This window comes from Lithobates pipiens, unplaced genomic scaffold, assembly GCF_037356315.1.
Source record: "Lithobates pipiens isolate NorthernLeopardFrog02 unplaced genomic scaffold, aLitPip1_a1.2 Scaffold_28, whole genome shotgun sequence".
Classification (NCBI taxonomy): Eukaryota; Metazoa; Chordata; class Amphibia; order Anura; family Ranidae; genus Lithobates; species Lithobates pipiens.
The window spans coordinates 145,424,713-145,444,232 of NW_027507789.1; the positions used below are offsets into that span (position 1 = coordinate 145,424,713).

Consider the following 19,520-nt stretch of genomic DNA (forward strand, 5'->3'; position numbering starts at 1 on the left):
CATAGACGGTTCCTTACTGCTTTGTGAATGGCCCAGCGGCGGTGAAAGGAGGAGGGGGCTGAACTTCTAGATGACTTTGTTGCGGCAAAGTCACCCAGAAGTGCAAGCAGGTACCTGCCAAATATGAACTGCGGGGGGTTGGAAAGTAAGCGGAGCTTCCCCTTTTGGTTGGAGATCCACTTTAATATAGCTATTACGGCTCCCAGGCAACTATCATTTTTATAAGGAAATATTAGTAATGGCAGCCTCTGCTTTTTTTCCTCATGATAGGTTTCCCTTATACCTAAATTCATATTACTTTCTTATAAGTTACTAATTCATGAAAGTTGTCTGATTGCACATACACTGATCAGCTATAACATTATGACCAATGACAGGTAAAATGAATAACATCAATTATCTTCTTAAAATGGCATCTGAAAGTGGGTGAGATATATTAGGCAGGAAGTAAACATGCTGTCCCTGAAGTTGATGGGTTGATAGCAGAAAAAATGGGCAAGTGTAAGGATTTGAGCGACTTTGACAAGGGTCAAATTTTAGTGGCTAGATGACTGGGTGAGAGAATCTCCAAAACTGAAGCTATAGTGGAATGTTCCCAGTCTACAGTGATCAGGACCTACCAAAACTGGAAGGAAGGAAGAAAAACCAGCGACAGGGTCATTGGCTGTTACACCCCTTTCACACCTGGGAGTTTTGCAGGCGCTATAGCGTTAGAAATAGCGCCTGCAATCCGCCCTAAAGAAGCTGCACCATTGTGTGTAGTGTGAAAGCCCCGAGGGCTTTCACACTACAGCGGTGCGCTGGCAGGACGTCAGAAAAAAGTCCTGCCAGCAGCTTCTTTGGAGCGGTGAAGGAGCGGTGTGTTTACCGATCCTCCACCGCTGCTCCCCATTGAAATCAATGGGGCAGCGCTGTAATGCCGCCGGCAAAACGCCGCTATTGCGGTGTATTGCCGGCGATTTTAACCCTTTCGCGACCGCTAGCGGGGGTAAAAGCGCCCCGCTAGCGGCCGAAATGCGCCGCAAATCCGGCGGTAAAACGCCGCTAAAGATGGCGGCGTTTTACCGCCGACGCAAAGGGCGGTGTGGTGTGAAAGGGGTCTTAAAGTATAATTAAAGGCAACATTTTTTTTTTCTTTTGGATAGAGTGAAGAGGGATTAGAATGCTTGTGAGTTTGTATTGCTGTCTGTGCCCCCCGTTAAGGAGATTCACCCTCTATATTTGTCCTGTTTACCATTATCATCATTGAAAGTCAACGTAAGGCCCCTTTAACACGAGCTGTCTGATCAGGTGCTGTCAGTTTTTAGGCGGACCTGATCGGACCCTCCATTCACCCCTATGGAGAGGTGGATGTCAATGGTGACATGTGAGCTGACATCCGCCGCTATCCGATTCTGTCTGCCAAATCCAGACGAATGGTGGTCCTGTTTTCCATCCGTCTGGCGGATCGGATATGATTGGGTATCATAGAGGACAGCAGGACTCTGTCCATCTCCTCTCTGCACAGTGAGCGGAAGGAGGACCTGTCATACGCCTGCTCAAAAGGGGATCAGCAGGGCAATCCCCCGCTGAGCAAGCGTAGTCCATCCAGTGGAGGTGTCTATGTGAAAGGGGCCTAAAAGAAAATCCTACATTTTGGGTTGTCACCAGGAATGTAATAAAGTGCAAATGTTCCAATGGGGGAAGCTGGTTCTGATGACCTTGGGTTCCCAAAGAATTCCCTTAATTTGCAGGGATTTTTTCTCACTTCCTGATTGCCTATGGGACAGGAAGTGAAGGGAAATCTCAGCAATGGGAGACAGATGTTGAAAACAAATCTTATAGGGGTTATACCCCTCCCTGAATCTATCCAAAATAGTTATACTTTAAAGCTTATTTATGCATGTGGGGAGCGAAGGATGGCCGGTGTAGCCCAATCCAGTAGAAGAGTTACTGTAGCTCAGATTTAAAATATAGAAAGTGCATTGCAGTGTGTTGTGTATGGGGTTACATAGCCGTAGACCTGTCAAGGTGATCGTGCTGAGCCATGTCCACAGGCAAAAGCTCCTACAATGGGCCTGTGAGCATCAAGACTGGACCACGGAGCAATGGAAGAAGGTGGCCTGATCTCATGAATTTAAGAATGATTTGACGATCACAACAAGTTTGAGGTGTTTAAAAAGCGCAACAAGTTTAACCACTTCCAGCCCAAGGACATCATATGAGTGGTGATATCTGAATGATGACTGCAGTTCAGGCATCATTCAGATATCATCTTTTACAGCCAGCGATTCCCTTCAGTTCAGCCGCTTGATTGTTCTTACAGGAGGCAGGAGGGGACACCACCCTGCTGCCCTCCGGTGCTTCTCTGGACTTGCCCGTGCGATTAGCGAACCAAAAAGAGAATCCGCTGCCGCTGGACGTTGATCATAGAGATTTCTGGTGACCAGATGGTCCCCAGTCATATCTATGACCTTGGGAGGCCTGGGCGTGACATTATGACATCATATCTGGCTGGCGGAAGTAAACAAAGCTAAGAACTCAGCTGGAAAGAGAGTGTTTTTTTTTTTTTAATCTTAACCACTTAGCAACCGGCCCATAGCCGAATGGTGGCTACAGGGCAGTTGCTTAAACTCCCTGGGGCACGCACTCGAGAACTTCCGTGACTGCTGGGTCCAGAGGACCCGACGGATCACTGTGAATGGCCGCCGATTGCGGCCGTTTACCACGTGATCGCCCGTCAAATGACGGAGCGATCACATGTAAACAAACCGGCACGATTTCCGCTTCCTCCCTACCCTCTCCGTCCAGTGTGAGCGGAGAGGGGAAAGATCGGTGGCAGCAGCGCTGTGGGCTACATGTGTAGTGCCCACAGCGCTGCTTAGTGACAGATCCATCGATCCATCCATCTATGCTCACCCATCCATACTCTGCATACCCAGCCATACTCTGCATACACATCCATACTCTGCATACCCAGCCATACCCATCCATACTCTGCATACCCATCCATACTCTGCATGCTCTGCATACCCAGCCATACTTTGCATACCCAGCCATACTCTGCATACCCAGCCATACCCATCCATACTCTGCATACCCAGGCATACCCATCCATACTCTGCATACCCAGCCATACCCAGCCATGCTCTGCATACCTAGCCATGCTCTGCATACCCAGCCATACCCAGCCATACTCTGCATACCCAGCCATACTCTGCATACCCAGCAATACTCTGCATACCCAGCCATACCCAGCCATACTCTAAATACCCAGCCATACCCAACCATACTCTGCATACCCAGCCATACCCAGCCATACTCTGCATACCCAGCCATACCGAGCCATACTCTAAATACCCAGCCATACCCATCCATACTCTGCATACCCAGCCATACCCTGCATACTCAGCCATACCCATCCATACTATGCATACCCATCCATACTCTGCATACCCATCCATACCTATCTATACTCTGCATACCCATCCATCCATACTCTGCATACCCATCATCCATACTCTGCATACCCATCCATGCTCACCCATCCATACTCAGCATACTCATCCATACATACACAGCATACTCATCCATCCATCCTCAGCAATACTAATCCATTCATCCATCCATGCTCAGCCATCCCATGCACCCCCATCCATAATTAGCTGTACCCAGCCATACTCAGCCGTACACAGCCATACCCAGCTGGACCCAGCCGTACTCAGCCATACCCAGCCATACTAAGCTATATCCAGCCATAGTCAATCGTACTCAGTCATACCCAGCCGCACTCAGCCATACTCAATCGTACTCAGTCATACCCAGCTGGACCCAGCCATACCCAGCCATACTCAATCATGCTCAGTCATACCCAGCCATACTCAGCCATACCCAGCCATCCCATCTATACTCAGCCGTACTCCCTGCCATACTCATTCATGCTCATCCATCCCCATTCATGCCACTACAGTGCCTCACAAAAGTGTAATAAGTTTCAAATCTAATTTGACTACCTATGTCCCTAGAACACCCGATGGCACTCCCTGCATATTGGTCCTCTGTATGTGGCCACTCTGTGGAAAAGTCTCACACATGTGGTATCGCCATACTCAGGAGGAGTAGGAGAATCTATTTTGGGGTGTAATTTTTGGTATGTACCTGTTATGTGTTAGAAATATTGTGTAAATGGACAACATTGTGTAAAAAAAAAAAATGCGTTCTCATTTTCTTTACACATTTTCCAAAAACTTGTAGAAAAAAATGACACGTCCAAAAGACTCGATATGCCTCATAGATTATACATTGGGTTATTTCCTTTCCAAATTTTTTTTGGGGCGTTTCCATTGTTCTGGTTCTCCAGGGCCTTCAAAAATGTAAGAGGTAGTCAAGAAATTATATGTGTAATTTATGCTCCAAGAACGCCTGATGGCACTCCCTGTATGTTGGGCCTCTGTATGTGGCCATGCTATGTAAAAGTCTCACACATGTGGTATCGCCATACTCAAGTGCAGTAGTAGAATGTGTTTTGGGGTGTAGTTTGTGGTATGCATATGCCGTGTCTGAGAAATAACCTGATAATATAACAATTTTGTGAAAAAACGAAAAGAACATCTTGATTTTGCAAAGAATTGTGGGAAAAAATTACAACTTCAAAAAATTACAACTTCAAAAAATTACAACTTCAAAAAATTCACCATGCCTCTTACTAAATACCTTGGAAAGTCTACTTTCCAAAAAGGGGTAATTTGGGGGATATTTGTACTTTCCTGGCTTGTTAAGGTCTCAAGAAATGAGATGAGGCCGTCAGTACTTCAGGTGTGATCAATTTTCAGAGATTGGCACCATAGCTTGTGGACTCTATAACTACCCAGATGATGCCTGTTTAGGAGAAACGCGTCGGGAAGGGCTCGTTGATGCCACTGCGTTGCCAGATTTTATTTCCATGCTTGTATTTGCCTGTAATATGTGAGTACCCATTTACACTTTTAATGGTAATAAAAGTTTTAAACGGTATTTCACTATGAGGCTGTATTTTCTTTTTGGCCTATAACATACGTGGAAGAATCTCTGTCCTCAGTCACCCCAAAAGGTGGATAGCCATTTCATCTATTTTTGGGTCATCTCTCTGTCTACTCTGGTACCCCTGAGAAGTTAGAAGTTTTGCCAGCTGTTTTTTCGTGTGGATTTACATCAATAAACTCGTGTGACTCACTAGGTATATACCTAACTGGGTCCATTACATCTGGTAAGCCTCCTCTCAAGTGGTGGTGGATTTCTGCAAAGTATTCACTGAAGTCACTATAACTTCTCAAGATACTGCACTTTGTCACCATATTGTTTCACTTATGGACTTTTAACACGTTCACCTTGGTGTATATACGTATATCAATTTTTTATTTTATTTTTATTATTTATTTGTTTTTGGATATAGTGTTGTCTAAAACATAGAATCATTAATAGTGTTAATTTATGCAGAGTTTTTTTTCACTATTAAAGTTGATTATATTATTTACACTGGTAAAAGATTATATAAATATTGTCATAATCTAAGCGCTGCACCTTTTTTATTATTTCACGACTCTATAACTTTCACAAAGACCAAATAATATCCACCGATTTGGGTTATTTTTACCAAAGATATGTAGTGGTATAAAGTGTGGCCAAAATATATGAAGAAAAATTACTAATTTGCAAAATTTTATAACAGAAACAAAGAAAATTTTATTTTTTACAGAATTTTTCGGTCTTTTTTTCTTTTATAGCGCAAAAAATAAAAAACCCAGCGGTGATTAAATACCACCAAAAGAAAGCTCTATTTGTGTGAAAAAAGGACAAAAATTTCAAATAGGTACAGTGTTGTATGACTAGAGTAATTGTCATTCAAAATGTGAGAGCACCAAAAGCTGAAAATTGGTCTGGTTATTAAGGGGGTTTAAGTGCCCAGTGGTCAAGTGGTTAATTCTTTCTTATAGACCCCACATCTCTCCGTAAAGGGATACTTACATTCCTTGAACTAGGAATAAAAGTGATAAAAAAAAATGTAAAGAGAAAGTGTAAAAAAAAAAAAAAATTGTAAGTAAAATAAACAATAAAAAAAAATTGAAATTGCCCCCTTGCGCAAAGAAGCAAACGCATATGTAAATCACGCCCGCATATGTAAATATCACACATGTGAGGTATCGCCGCGAACGTTAGAGCGAGAGCAATAATCCTAGCCTATGGCCTCCTCTGTAACTTTAAAAAGGTGACCTGTAAAAAGATTTAAAGCATCGTCTATGGAGATTTTTAAGTACCAAACTTTTGTACCAACCAGTTTGGCGCCATTCCACAAGTGTGCATAATTTTAAAGGGTGACATGTTAGGTATCTATTTACTCGACGTAACAACATCTTTCACATTATAGAAAAGAATTGGGCTAACTTCACTGTCTAAGTAAGCACTTTATTGATAAACACAGTTCATATGTAACCTCTATAACCCCCTTCATGACTGCAGGTAAAACAAATCTTAAAGTGTTAAAAATCCAGTTTAGACCAATACGTATTCTTCTACATATTTTTGGTAAAAAAAAATGCAATAAGCGTTTATTGATTGGTTTGCGCAAAAGTTATAGTGTCTACAAAATAGGGGATAGTTTTATAGCATTTTTATTAATATTTTTTTTTTACTAGTAATGGCGGGAGCAGCGATTTTTATCATGACTGTGACATTATGGCAGACAGATCGGACACTTTTGGCACGATTTTGGGACCATTCACATTTATACAGTGATCAGTGCAATTAAAAATGCATTGATTAATGTGTAAATGTGACTGGCAGTAAAGGGGTTAACCACTAGGTGGCACTGTAGGGGTTAAGTGCATCTTAGGGAGTGATTCTAACTGTGGGGAGGGGGCTATGTGTGATACGACACTGATCACCACTCCCGATTACAGGGAGCGGTGATCAGTGTCCTGTCACTAGGCAGAACGGGGAAATGCTAATGTAACAAGCATTTCCCCTGTTCTTCCTTTCTGTGAGACAATCGCTTCTTAAAGGGCAACGTACAGGTACATTAATCTGCCTGTAAGTGCCCTTCTGCCGATTTATATCGGCGTGAGTCGGTCGGCAAGCGGTTAAATAACACCAAAATAAAGCTCTGTCTGCCTAAAGAATGATAACAATTTTATATGGGTACATAGTTGCATGACCACGCAATTGTCATTTAAGGTGTGACAGTGCTGAAAGCTGAAAACTGTCCTGGGAAAGAAGGGGGTGAAAGTGCCCGGTATTGAAGTGGTTATAGAGCAGGTCTTCTGCATGGTGCCTGTTTGTAATTATTTCTATTCATAATAAATTCAATTAGGCAGAGGAGTTTTGTTTAAAGTGGAGTTCCATTCCTAAAATGATTTTCTCTTATATTTACCGACTGACACAGCTTCTTCTCTTTAGACCATTGGGTTGTTATGCCACCTTCAGAAGAGGACTAGGCATTACATGTTAACATGTGATAATAAAACTAGAACTTTCTAATTCCGCCCAAGGGGCGGTCCCTTAGGTAACAACCCCTCAGCATGCTACTGCAGCCTCAGTTTTATTTTGCCTAGTGAAGGAGAAGGACCTAGGAACCCTTACGGGCCCATCGGTCCGTCTTTCTTTTTGCAGAAGCTTGGCTTTTTGTGCAAGATGATAGATCCTGTTATCTGCTATCAACAGCTGACTGGATGACAGGCTGAATACCCTTATCCTTGTAGTCTCCCCAGCCTGGCCATCGAGCTTGTGCAGACCAGAGCTCCGCGCTGGGTCGGCCACGAAAAACCTCAGCTCCAGAGGTGGTCGGTGAGCTTTTATGCTCCGGGGCGCACATATGACCGGGCTACTGATGCCTGCGTCACAGTGTGCCGAGGCCAGCAGCCACCCTGTACTGATCAGAGAGTGGGTCTGTAATGGAATATCTCCCAGCTCTTCAGGACTGGTAAGTACAGCTCTCCCTGCCTTGGTGGGGCTGAGCAGCTGGGCATTCCCTGGGAGGTTGATTCGGGGGTCCCTCACCTCCCTCTCTTCTCCCCCTGTCCCCATCTTCCCGCTACCCCCCCCCCCCCGGAGGATGCTGTATGTGGCTGCTGAGTGGTGTGTGTGTGTCTGTACAGGGGCTCTCTGGGGGGGCTGTGCTGGCTGGCTATGTCCTGAGTCCTGTTTGTTATGTCCCTGGAGGTGACTGTGAGGCTGTGCCTGTGTCCCTTGCAGCGCTGATCACTGCCATTTGTTCAGCTCTGTCCCTCATGGTTTCAGCATCAGCGGCCATCTTAGGTGTGGGCAAGGGAAAGCATGCTCTCCAGTGCTTCATTTTCCCTGTGATTTGTCCTTATACTGGATGCCGGTGGCCATTTTCTAGAAGCCTGAACATGTTTTTTCAGCTTTCTCTAGTGGCAGCATGTGTCCCTGTGCTCTGGCGGCCATTTTCCCAGTGTTTATTGTCCTTATACTGGGTGCTGGGCAGCCATTTCCTTTGAACCTGAGCACATTGCAGAGCGGTTTCAGCGCCATTAGCAGCAGCTTTCACTGACACAGAGCGGATCCCTCTGCACCAGGGAGCCAAAAGAGACCACAGGCACTACTTGCTGAATAGCGCAGAACCATTCAGGGTGGTGAGTTCTGCGGGAAAGAGCCCCTCAGCCAGCAGCAGTAAGGAGGGTGGGACTGTCACTGTCCTAAGTCCCCTTCCAGTGGCAGACAGTGTAGGGTCAGCATGGCTTCTGAAACTGGTGTTTCTTCCCCCGAAGTCCAGGTATTTGCAACCGGTTCGCCTGCGGAATGCAGAGGTTTAGAATGGAAGCAGTTCACTCAGTAGTCGCTGCATTTCATCAAGGGGACTCCCTGGCATCCTTAGACATCCAGGATGCGTACCTGCACATACCCATATGCCCCCAGCATCAAAAGTTTCTGCAATTGCAATCGGGGAAGCCCACTACCAGTTTGTGGCTCTCCCTTTTGGTTTGGTATCAGCCCCCTGAGTCTTTACCAAGGTATTGGCTCCTGTATTGGCATGGCTACGGCAACGCGGGGTCGCGATCGTGGGTTACCTAGAAGATCTCCTCCTGAGAGCTTCTTCCTCCTCAGAGTTAGAAGAGGATATGTCGATCACCGTGTAGACCCTGCAAAAATTTGGGTGGCTGTTGAACCTAAAAAAGTCGGTGATAGTACCGACTCAGCATTTGGAGTACCTAGGCTTGCTGCTGGACTTCAGGGAAGCGAGAGTATTTCTCCCTTCAGACAAGCTGCAGACTCTCAGAGCCGTGGTAAAACTGCTTATGACCCGCAAGTGGTCGTCACTGCGCTTCTGCATGTAAGTCCTGGGACTCATGGTGGCCTCCTTAGAGGCAGTACCATATGCCCAGTTCCATACCAGAGTCCTGCAGAGGGAGATCTTGACAAAGTGGGACAGATCTCCGTTGTCCCTGGATCGATAGATCCAGGTGAGCCAGTTAGTCAGGGGTTCCCTGATCTGGTGGCTGAGGTCCCCGATGCTTCAGTCCAGGAAGTCGTTCCTACCTCTGAAATGGACAGTTATCACAATGGGCACCTGCCTATTCGGCTGGGTTGGAGTGATTGGAGTTCAGTCGACACAGGGCCTCTGGTCGATGGAGGAATCCAAGTTGCCGATCAATCTGCTCGAACTGAGAGCAATCAGGCTATGCCTCTCCACATAGTCAATGAGACTGCAAAGGCGTCCGATCAGGATCAAGTCAGACAACGCCACTGCTATGGCATACGTCAATCACCAAGGAGGAACAAGAAGCTCGGCTGCCTCACGGGAGGTCGCTCACATATTTCGGTGGGTAGAGCATCATGTACCGGCCCTGTCGGTCATTTACATCCTGGGTGTGGAGAACTGGCAGGCGGACTATCTAAGTCATCGGATGCTGGACCCAAGAGAATGGGCGTAGCATCCGGAGGTGTTCAGGCTACTGTGCCTGTGGTGGGGCAAGCCAGACGTGGATCTTCTAGCCTCCCTCCTCAATCGGAAGGTGCCGAGATTTGTGTCCAGGACAAGAGATCCGTGGGAAGACGCTTCGGGCGCGCTGGTGGCTCCGTGGGATCAATACCAGAAGATCTGCGCCTTTCCTCCACTGAAACTGTTACCACGTCTGCTTCACAGAGTGGAAGCCGAGGGGATGCCAGTAATACTGGTCGCCCCAGATTGGCCTCAGCGTCCTTGGTATGCAGACGCTCCCTGGCGAGTGCCGTTGCGAGAGGACCTTCTGTCTCAAGGTCCGATTCTCCATTCTGCTTTACCATCGCTGGCTTTAACGGCATGGCTTTTAAGAGCCAGGTGTTGAGGAACTGGGGCCTGTCAGACTCGGTGATCCCAACTATGTTGAGAGCACGGAAACCTTCTTCTCGGAAGATATATCTTCGTACCTGGAAGGCCTGCATCTCCATGTGTGAGGAGAAAGAATGGCATCCGCGCTCCTTTTCTATATCCAGGATCCTGCTGTTTCTTCAGCAAGGGTTGGACCAGAAATTGGCGTTAAGCACCATTAAAGGACAAATATCAGCTTCGGCTGTCCTTTTTCAGCGACCCCTGGTGTCTCACTCTATAGTGAGTACTTTTGCTCAAGGGGTGCGGCATGTAGTCCCTCCGGTGCGTCCACCGTTACCCCCATGGGATTTGAACATGGTGTTGTCGGCGCTTCAAAAACCGCCGTTTGAAAATATCAGAGAGTTTCCCCTGTTGATTATTTCCCAGAAAGTGGTCTTTCTAGTGGCTATTACATCAGCTAGGAGGGTTTTGGAACTGGCGCCTTGTCCTGCAAGTCGCCCTATCTGGTTATCCACAAGGATAAGGTGGTGTTGCATTCGCAACCATCTTTCCTGCCGAAGGTAGTCTCCGCGTTTCACATCAATGAGGACATTGTGTTACCATCTCTGTGTTCTAAGCCGACACATCCTAAGGATCCTTCATGCTCTGGATGTGGTTCGGGCTCTGAAGGTGTATTTGTCTGCCACGGTTCCCTTCTGGAAGTCAGACTCACTGTTTGTTTCGGTGGCTGGTCCACAGAAAGGCATGTCAGTCTCGTTGACCACCATTTCCAGGTGGATCAGACAGATTGTAATACAAGCCTACACCTTGAACGGGCAGGTGCCCCCCTTTCCCGCCACTCCATAAGGTCAATCGGAACGTCTTGGACCTTCCGACATCAATCGCGTGTCGCTCAAGTGTGTAAAGCGACGACCGCCGTCTGTCCACGCGTTTACAAAGTTCTACAAGGCAGATGTCAGGGCATCGGGTGATGCTTGTTTTGGCCACAAAGTTTTGCAGACGGCTGTATAGTTGCAATTGCATATGCAATTTTTTCCTTTTTTCCTATTTTTTTGGGTAAAAACGCAGTACGTTTAAGTTAATGCACTGTTGCATTCGTTACCGCAGTTTTTGGTGTGGTTTGAGGGTAGTGCTTCTCCGTTGAGGCGCACCCTGTTTTTTTCTGGTGGTTTTTCCACACACTAGTTTTTTGTGGGTAAAGTTTGTACTAGCTCCCACATGCCATGGTGGATGAAGTTTTATACTGTTTTTTCCCACTCCTCGTTTTGGCACTGCTTGGGGACGTCCCAATGGTCTAAAGAGAAGAAGCTGTGTCAGTCGGTGAATATAAGAGAAAATAGGACTTTTTGTACTCCCCGTAAAATCCTTTTCTCTGTAATTCACCGACTGACACAGCCCCCGCTACTCATATTTTTCTTTACGTTATACTGCTTGTTGACGTACTGAGGCTGCAGTAGCATGCTGAGGGGTTGTTACATAAGGGACCGCCCCTTGGGCGGAACTAGAAAGTTCTAGTTTTATTAACACATGTTAACATGTAATGCCTAGTCCTCACCTGAAGGTGGCATAACAACCCAATGGTCTAAAGAGAAGAAGCTGTGTCAGTCGGTGAATTACAGAAAAAAGGATTTTACTGTGAGTACAAAAAATCCTGTTTTTGCGTTAATCAGCTGCAATAAATCTAAATAACAAATAGTGTAAAAAAATTTTTTTTTTTCGTCTGTTGCTAGGGGGTCTCTCATAATCTGCCTCTTCCTCTCCAAGGCGCCCAACGTCACTTCCCTTGTTGCCCGTGCTCGCTAGTGCTCCTGGGAGATGTATGTCATCACTTCCCAGGAGTCACTAGGCAGCACATAAGGCTTTGTTGCCAACACAACGGGGGTGGGCACTTCCGATGATGCCACCCGTTGTGAGGGCAACATCAGAAGTGTATGGCTCGCCGCTGTACATACGGGGCATGCGTGGGAACGGGCGGTGCATGCTGGTCGCTCAGCTGCACCAGAGGCGGAAGATTGTGCTTGTGGGCTTTACATGCCCACAAGCACTATGGAAACTTCCAGTAAACAGGAATATAAGATATATTCCTATATCAAATCGGCAATCGAGCGCTGATTAATCTCACAAATATGAGTGCGCTAAATATAAGAAAAAAAAAATCCTAAAAAAATAAATACATTTTAACTGCTTCCCGACCGGCGCACAACGATGTACGTCGGCAGAATGGCACGGACAGGAAAATGGGCGTACAGGTACGTCCCTTTGAATTTGCCACCGTGCCGGTCGGGACCCCCATGAGTCCGACCGCGATCATCTCACGGGAAGGAAGAACGGGGAGATGCCGAATGTAAACAGCTTAGCAACAAGTGATACTGATTTCTGCTCCCTGTGATTGGAGCAGAGATCAGTGATCTGTAAAACATAGCCATGCCCCCCACAGTTAGAAACACGCCCCTAGGACACACTTAACCCCTACACTGCCACCTCCTGGTTAACCCTTTCACTGCCAGTGTCATTTATACAGGAATCAGGGCATTTGTATAGCACTGATTGCTGTATAAATGACAATAGTCCCAAAAATGTGTCAAAAATGTCCGATGTGTCTGCCATAATGTCGCAGTCACAATAGAAATCGCTGATCGCCGCCATTACTAGTAAAAAAAAAAAAAAATAATAATAAAAATGCCATAAAACTATCCCCTATTTTGTAAATGCTATAAGTTTTGCGCCAACCAATCAATAATCGCTTATTGCGATTTTTTTACCAAAAATATGTAGAAGAATACATATATCGGCCTAAACTGAGGAAGAAAAAAAAATATTTTGATATCTTTTTTGGGGATATTTATTATAACAAAATGTAAAAAATAATGCTTTTTTTAAAAAAATTCTCTCTCTTTAAAAAAAAAAAAAACGCAGGGATGATCAAATACCACCAAAAGAAAGCTTTATTTGTGAAAAAAAAAGGATGTCAAGTTTGTTTGGGAGCCACATCGCACGACCGCGCAATTGTCAGTTAAAGCGGCGCAGTGACAAAACGCAAAAAATGGTCTGGTCTTAAGCCAGCAAAATGGTCCGGGGTTTAAATGGTTAAACAGTGGGAACTCCGCTTTAAGCTAAATATCGTAACAGGCTGTACTTCATTATCTCTGCCACTTGATGGCATACTACGAAACAAAATTTCATTTGTTACATGCATCCCTACATTTTATTTCTTCATTTTTTAAATTTTTTTAATGTAGTACAATACACATTTTAATGCAAATTTTTGAATAACTTATGTTAAAGATGTTTTTAATACTTTTTTAATCATATATTTTTGTATTGCATAATGGAATTGAATATGTTTCAGTAATGCAGGGGTCAATGATCATGTGGGATTAGTTCATGTTTCTATATAATGGTGTATGAGTAGAAGCTTTGTCCGAACTGAAAGAATATTTTTTGCATCTTGGTGTCCAGTATTTCTCTTACATGTACAAGTGTAAGGCTGGCCATACACTGAGTGAATTTCGATAAGTGGGTGGTCCTGTCTGCACCACTCTGCCTGACATTCTTCAGTTGAAAATCGAATGGGTAGATAATTGTCAAACAGCACCTCACCTGACTGTTTAGATATTCTGACAGCTGGTGGTGCAGGCTGTCAGAATACAGTAGCCACAGTGGGAGATTACTCTATATGCACTGTTTATTGTGGGTGGAGGTATCTGTTCGATTTCTTTTGGTGAGCCCACAGGCTGAATCAAAGCAATCTATGGGTGCATGGACAGCTTATGTTTTAGCCGTTTGTCAGACATCTATCTGGAAATAGGTGTACAGCCATATGAAACAGTTTAATAGATCGAGGGAGTCAGATTAGGAGTAGATAGGAAGATCTGGGAATTATCTGCATGATAGCGGTAATGGAGGGCAGACAGAGAGATGGAGGCCAAAGACTGAGCCTTAAAGGGGTTGTAAAGGTAATTTTTTTATTTTCTACATAGGTTCCTTTAAGCTAGTGCATTGTTGGTTCACTTATCTTTTCCTTCGATTTCCCTTCTAAATGTTTTTTTTCTTTGTTTTCTTTGTCTGAATTTCTCACTTCCTGTTCCTCCCCAGTAAGCTGTTCAGTAAGCTGTTCTGGCTGACTAACCACCAGCTCGGATGATGGTGAGAAGTTTACTGAGGAGAAACAGGAAGTGAGATATTCAGACAAAGCAAAAAAACATTTAGAAGGGAAATCAAAGGAAAAGGTAAGTGAACCAACAATGCACTAGCTTAAAGGAACCTATGTAGCAAATAAAAAATTTACCTTTACAACCCCTTTAAGGACTTTCAAAAGAGAGAGGTGTGACAGACTGGGTCAGTAAGTCAAAGTATTGAAGACAAAGTATGACCTCCTACCAGGATGTCTGCGCAGGCCTAAGCTGCCAGTTGGCAAGCCTTAACACTGTAATGTGAGTAGGAAGAAGTCAACCCTGTGTAAGCTCTAACACTACCCGACATGGAACTTACACAGGGTTTGGACTTATAGCTCTGAATGGGATGGCTGGCAGCACAGGAATGCTAAGTAGCAGTAGGTGAAGGGTTGCTCTTACAAGAGGATTTGTCACTTTGCCCTGAATAAGTCTGGGCAAAGTATGGTACTTAGATAGCATTAACAAATAGCGCCAGGCAGACTTTGCCACAGACGTTATGGAGCTTGTGCAAATTTTCTACATATTCTCATTGTGTTAGTCTATGTACAGGTTATGACAGTACACAGATATGTTTACCAGAATGTTTATCTTAAGGTGCTGGAGGCATGTATGAAGAACTGTGGGAGAAGATTCCATGGCGAGGTTGGGAAATTTCGCTTCTTGAATGAGTTAATTAAAGTTGTGTCTCCAAAGGTGAGTTCAATAAAATTGATTCTGCCATGGTTATGATATATAAACTCATGACCACTTTATTAGGTACATCTTGCTAGTACCGGGTTGAACTCCTTTTTGCCTTCAGAACTGTCTTCATTTTTCATGGCATAGATTCAACAAGGTGTTGGAAACATTCCTCAGAGATTTCGGTCCATATTGATATGATAGCATCACACAGTTGCTGCAGATTATTTGGCTGCACATCCAAGTGGCCAATCTCCTGTTTCACCACATCCCAAAGGTGCTCTATTGGATTGAGATCTAGTGACTGTGGAGACCATTTCAGTATAGTGACCTCATTGCACAGTGGTGAGATGATTTGAGCTTTGTGACATGGTGCATTATCCTGATGGAAGTAGCCATCAGAAGATGAGTACACTGTAGTCATAAAGGGATGGGCATGGTCAGCAACAATACTCAGACCGTGGCATTTAAACAATGCTCAGTTGTTACTGAGGGGCCAAAAGTGTGCCAAGAAAATATCCCCCACACTATTAACACCACCACCAGCCTGAACCATTGATAGAAGGCAGGCTGGATCCATTTTTTTAATGTTATTTACACCAAATGCTGACCCTACATCTGAATGTCGCAGCTGAAATTGAGACTCATCAGACCAGTCAACATTTTACCAATCTTCTATTGTCTAATTTTGGTGAGCCTGTTTCCTGTTCTTAGCTGACAGGAGTGGCACCTGGTGTGGTCTTCTGCTGCTGTAGCCTATTTGCTTCAAGGTTCAGTGTGTTGTGTGTTCAGAGATAGTATCCTGCATACCTTGGTTGTAACGAGTGGTAATTTGAATTACTGTTGCCTTTCTATCATCTCAAACCAGTCTGCCCATTCTCCTCTGAACTTAGCAAAGGTATTTTCCTCTACACAACTGGCGCTCACTGGGTATTTTCTCTTTTTCGGACCATTCTCTGTAAACCCTAGAGAGGGTTGTGTGTGAAAATCCCAGTAGATCAGCAGTTTTTAAAATATTCAGACCAGACCGTCTGGCACCAATAACCATGCCACATTCAAAGTAATTTAAATCCCCTTTCTTCCTCATTCTGATGCTCAGTTTGAACTTCAGCCATTCATCTTCACCACATCTAGATGTCTAAATGCATTAAGTTGCTGCCATGTGATTTGGCTGATTTGCAATTTGTGTTTCCAAGCAATTGAACAGGTGTACCTAACAAAGTGGCCGGCTTGTGTGTGTGTGTATATATATATATATATATATATATATATATTTATATTTAGATGAACACTGGATTTCATTTTTTAAATTAGTATAATTGTATGACAATTACAGTAATAAACAAAGTCACACTGCCATCTACAGATCACAGTGGGCTCTGCAAGCTAAAACCGTTATTTTCTGTGTGAAGCCTTAAAGCAGAGTTCCACTCAAAAGGAAAAGTTCAGCTTTAAGGCCTCCTCTCCGGCCCCTATTTGTGAAATGGATCTTTTGTGGGGGAGGGGGTACCCAATTTTCACAGGTACCAGCACCTTCTTTCTCTTCGATCACCTTATGCGATCGGAAGTTCGGGACCAGTCACAGAACGCAGCGCCACTCACGCATGTGCAGTGGGCCCCCGGTTCTGAAGCCGCAAACTGTCACAACCAGATGCCCATAGTAAAGAGGCTGGCACCAACGATGGAGGACACGGGCAGTGTTTATTTTGGCAGCAAATTTCAATTTAGTTTTAGTCTTAGTTTGTTTTAGTTTTAGTTGTATTTAGTCGACTAAATCTCCAGGACATTTTAGTCGACTAAAATCCCCAGTACATTTTAGTTGACTAAAACTCATTTTAGTCATCTAAAATCTAATAAGTGTAGTTAAATTGTAATGCATTATTTAAGCATTTCTATACAATTTCCAAACTCGTTCTATACTGTTGGAGTGAAAAATGAAATATGTTATTATTTATGGTATTGAGGTATGAACATGCACTATAGACCAGTGTTAATTTTGATGTCAAATTTCAATTTAGTTTTAGTCTTATGCCTTGTACACACGGTCGGACATTCCAACAACAAAATCCATCAAATTTTTTCCGACGGATTTTGTGCCAAACTTGTCTTGCACACATGGTCGGACAAAGTTGTCAGAAAATTCAATCATTCGGAACGAGGTGACGTTTTTTACATACGACGGGACTACGTAGAGGCTAGTAGCCAATAGCTTTGGTCTTGTAATTTAATCTGAGCATGCGTGGCACTTTGTCCGTCGGAATTCTCTACAAACGATCGGAAAAAGTCAGATCGGATTTTGTTGTCGGAAAATTTTAGATCCAGCTCTCAAACTTTTTCCGTCAGGATTTCCGATGGAAAAAGTCTGATAGAGCCCACACACAATCAGATTTTCCTACAACGTAATCCGATCGGACCTTTTCCGTCGGAAAATCCGACCGTGTGTACAGGGCATTAGTCTTTTGACTAAAATGGCATTTTAGCTTTAGTCCCATTTTAGTCTTTGGACTAAAATGCCATTTTAGTTTTAGTTGTATTTTAGTTATCTCAATTGTTATAGTTTTAGTCATATTTTAGTCAACTAAAATGGAATTTAGTTAGTCGACTAAAATGTTTTAGTCTATGAAATTAACACTGGACGCGGGGAAGAACACGAATGGGGTGAGAACATCACTGGATCATGGGACAGGTGAGTGGCGGTTTATTAAAAGTCAGCAGCTACAAAAACTGTGACTTTTAATTTTCACCTAAGAGACTGGAGCTCCTCTTTTAAACTTAAATGTAATCACTATGTCATAGCTGACAAATCATAGTGGAGACTGATGTGATGTGATGTGATGTGCTTGGTCCCCTTCAGCCTTCTTATGACAGGCTCAGTCCTCCATAATGATGGTGTGAGGTTGCCAGCGCCACACTTAGCTTTGAGGCCAGGTTCAAATCACTGTGGTATGTTTTCCTGTATCATGTTTTTATGCACATTCTAGATACATTTTTAGGTGCACTGGCAATAAACTCTATTAGAACTCACATTTTCATGAACGTGCCGTGCATTCTAATAGAGTTTAATGGCAGTGCACATAAAAACGCAGCTAAAGAATGCGCATAAACATGACCCGGAAAAAACGCACTGCACAGATGTGAACCTCGCCTAATACACTTGAATGAAGGGATCTGTGATGCCCATGACACCCAGCATTCACAATAGAGTCCTTGGTCTTTCAGGTTGACTGACACTGGGCATCAAACAACCTGGAAGACTGAGGACATCTTGTGGCCAAGAAGAGGTACTGGGTAACAGTTTCAAAATAAAGATGAGTATTGCAAGCAAAGATGCTTTTTTGTTAACACTGCCTGTGGGACTATTTAATAAAATAATAAATGATCTTGGAATTGGGCTTTAAACACAGCCCTAGAGTTTTAAAGGGCTGGAAAGTTCTTTCTTCATGATAAAATGTCAGTGTTTGGCCATTGATCTATAGTCTACTGGTTTCTCTGTGTTCATTATGAACAGTCACAGATATGAAAAAAAGTATCCGAGATTAGTCTTCCTAACCTGGTTTCTTATTTCAGTACTTGGGAGACAGAGTGTCGGAGAAAGTGAAGAGCAAAGTGGTGGGCCTTTTGTATAGTTGGACAGTGGCTCTTCCTGAAGAGAACAAAATAAAGGATGCCTATCAGATGCTGAAAAGGCAAGGTATAGTGTTCAGCTTGCTTTGTAACATGGTGTAGAAAACAGCAAGTTGCAGTAATCTACAGCAGCCAATCACAGACTAGCTTTCATTCATCTGACAAATCTAGACCACCTAAACTCGATTTTTAATTTGTTGTTCTAAGTTCCTTAATGTCTGTTCTTGGTAGGATCTCTAGATATATTATATAACTGTTGCTGACAATAGTGGCTATTCTGAGGACAGTGAAATAAAGAAAATATAATATTCTTACTGCCAATATACAAATATTAGAAGTCTGTGATGACCCACCTATATAGTTAAGATCTAAAATCTGTGTCTGCTTAGATTGCAGTAAGCATAGTTTTAACAGTTTCTCTGTGATAGATACTAAAGGAGCTTAGGCACGCATAAGGACTAGTACACATGGGCCTTTGTGTTCAGTTAAAGTGATTGTAAAGGTTATGTTTTTTTTTGTTTATGTTTTATGTTTATTGAGATAAAAAAAAGATATAGTTACCTGTTTAAGGCATCTCCTTACCTCCTCCTCTTCACGCCAGTGCTGTCTGCTTCTTCTTCCCTGGGGATGCCCCCAACATGTGGGTGTGCTCCCACAGGGCTGTATATGTCCAAAAACACACAGTGTGACTCGGCCATGCCGGCCAGGATTTGACTAACAGCTGCAGGAGCCAATGGCTCCCGCTGCTCTTAATATGCTTT

General features: G+C 43.9%; 1 protein-coding gene across 4 annotated transcripts in view; it reads left to right on the top strand.

The window, feature by feature from the left end:
• The window catches only part of GGA3 (golgi associated, gamma adaptin ear containing, ARF binding protein 3), a 198,585-nt gene that overhangs the window by 109,712 nt on the left and 69,353 nt on the right, over positions 1-19,520 (top strand). For all 4 annotated transcript variants that reach the window (XM_077459653.1, XM_077459649.1, XM_077459652.1 and 1 more), the window contains 2 exons: positions 15,052-15,150; positions 18,703-18,826. In XM_077459653.1, coding sequence (XP_077315779.1) covers positions 15,052-15,150; positions 18,703-18,826 — 223 coding nt within the window. The remainder of the gene's footprint in view (positions 1-15,051; positions 15,151-18,702; positions 18,827-19,520) is intronic.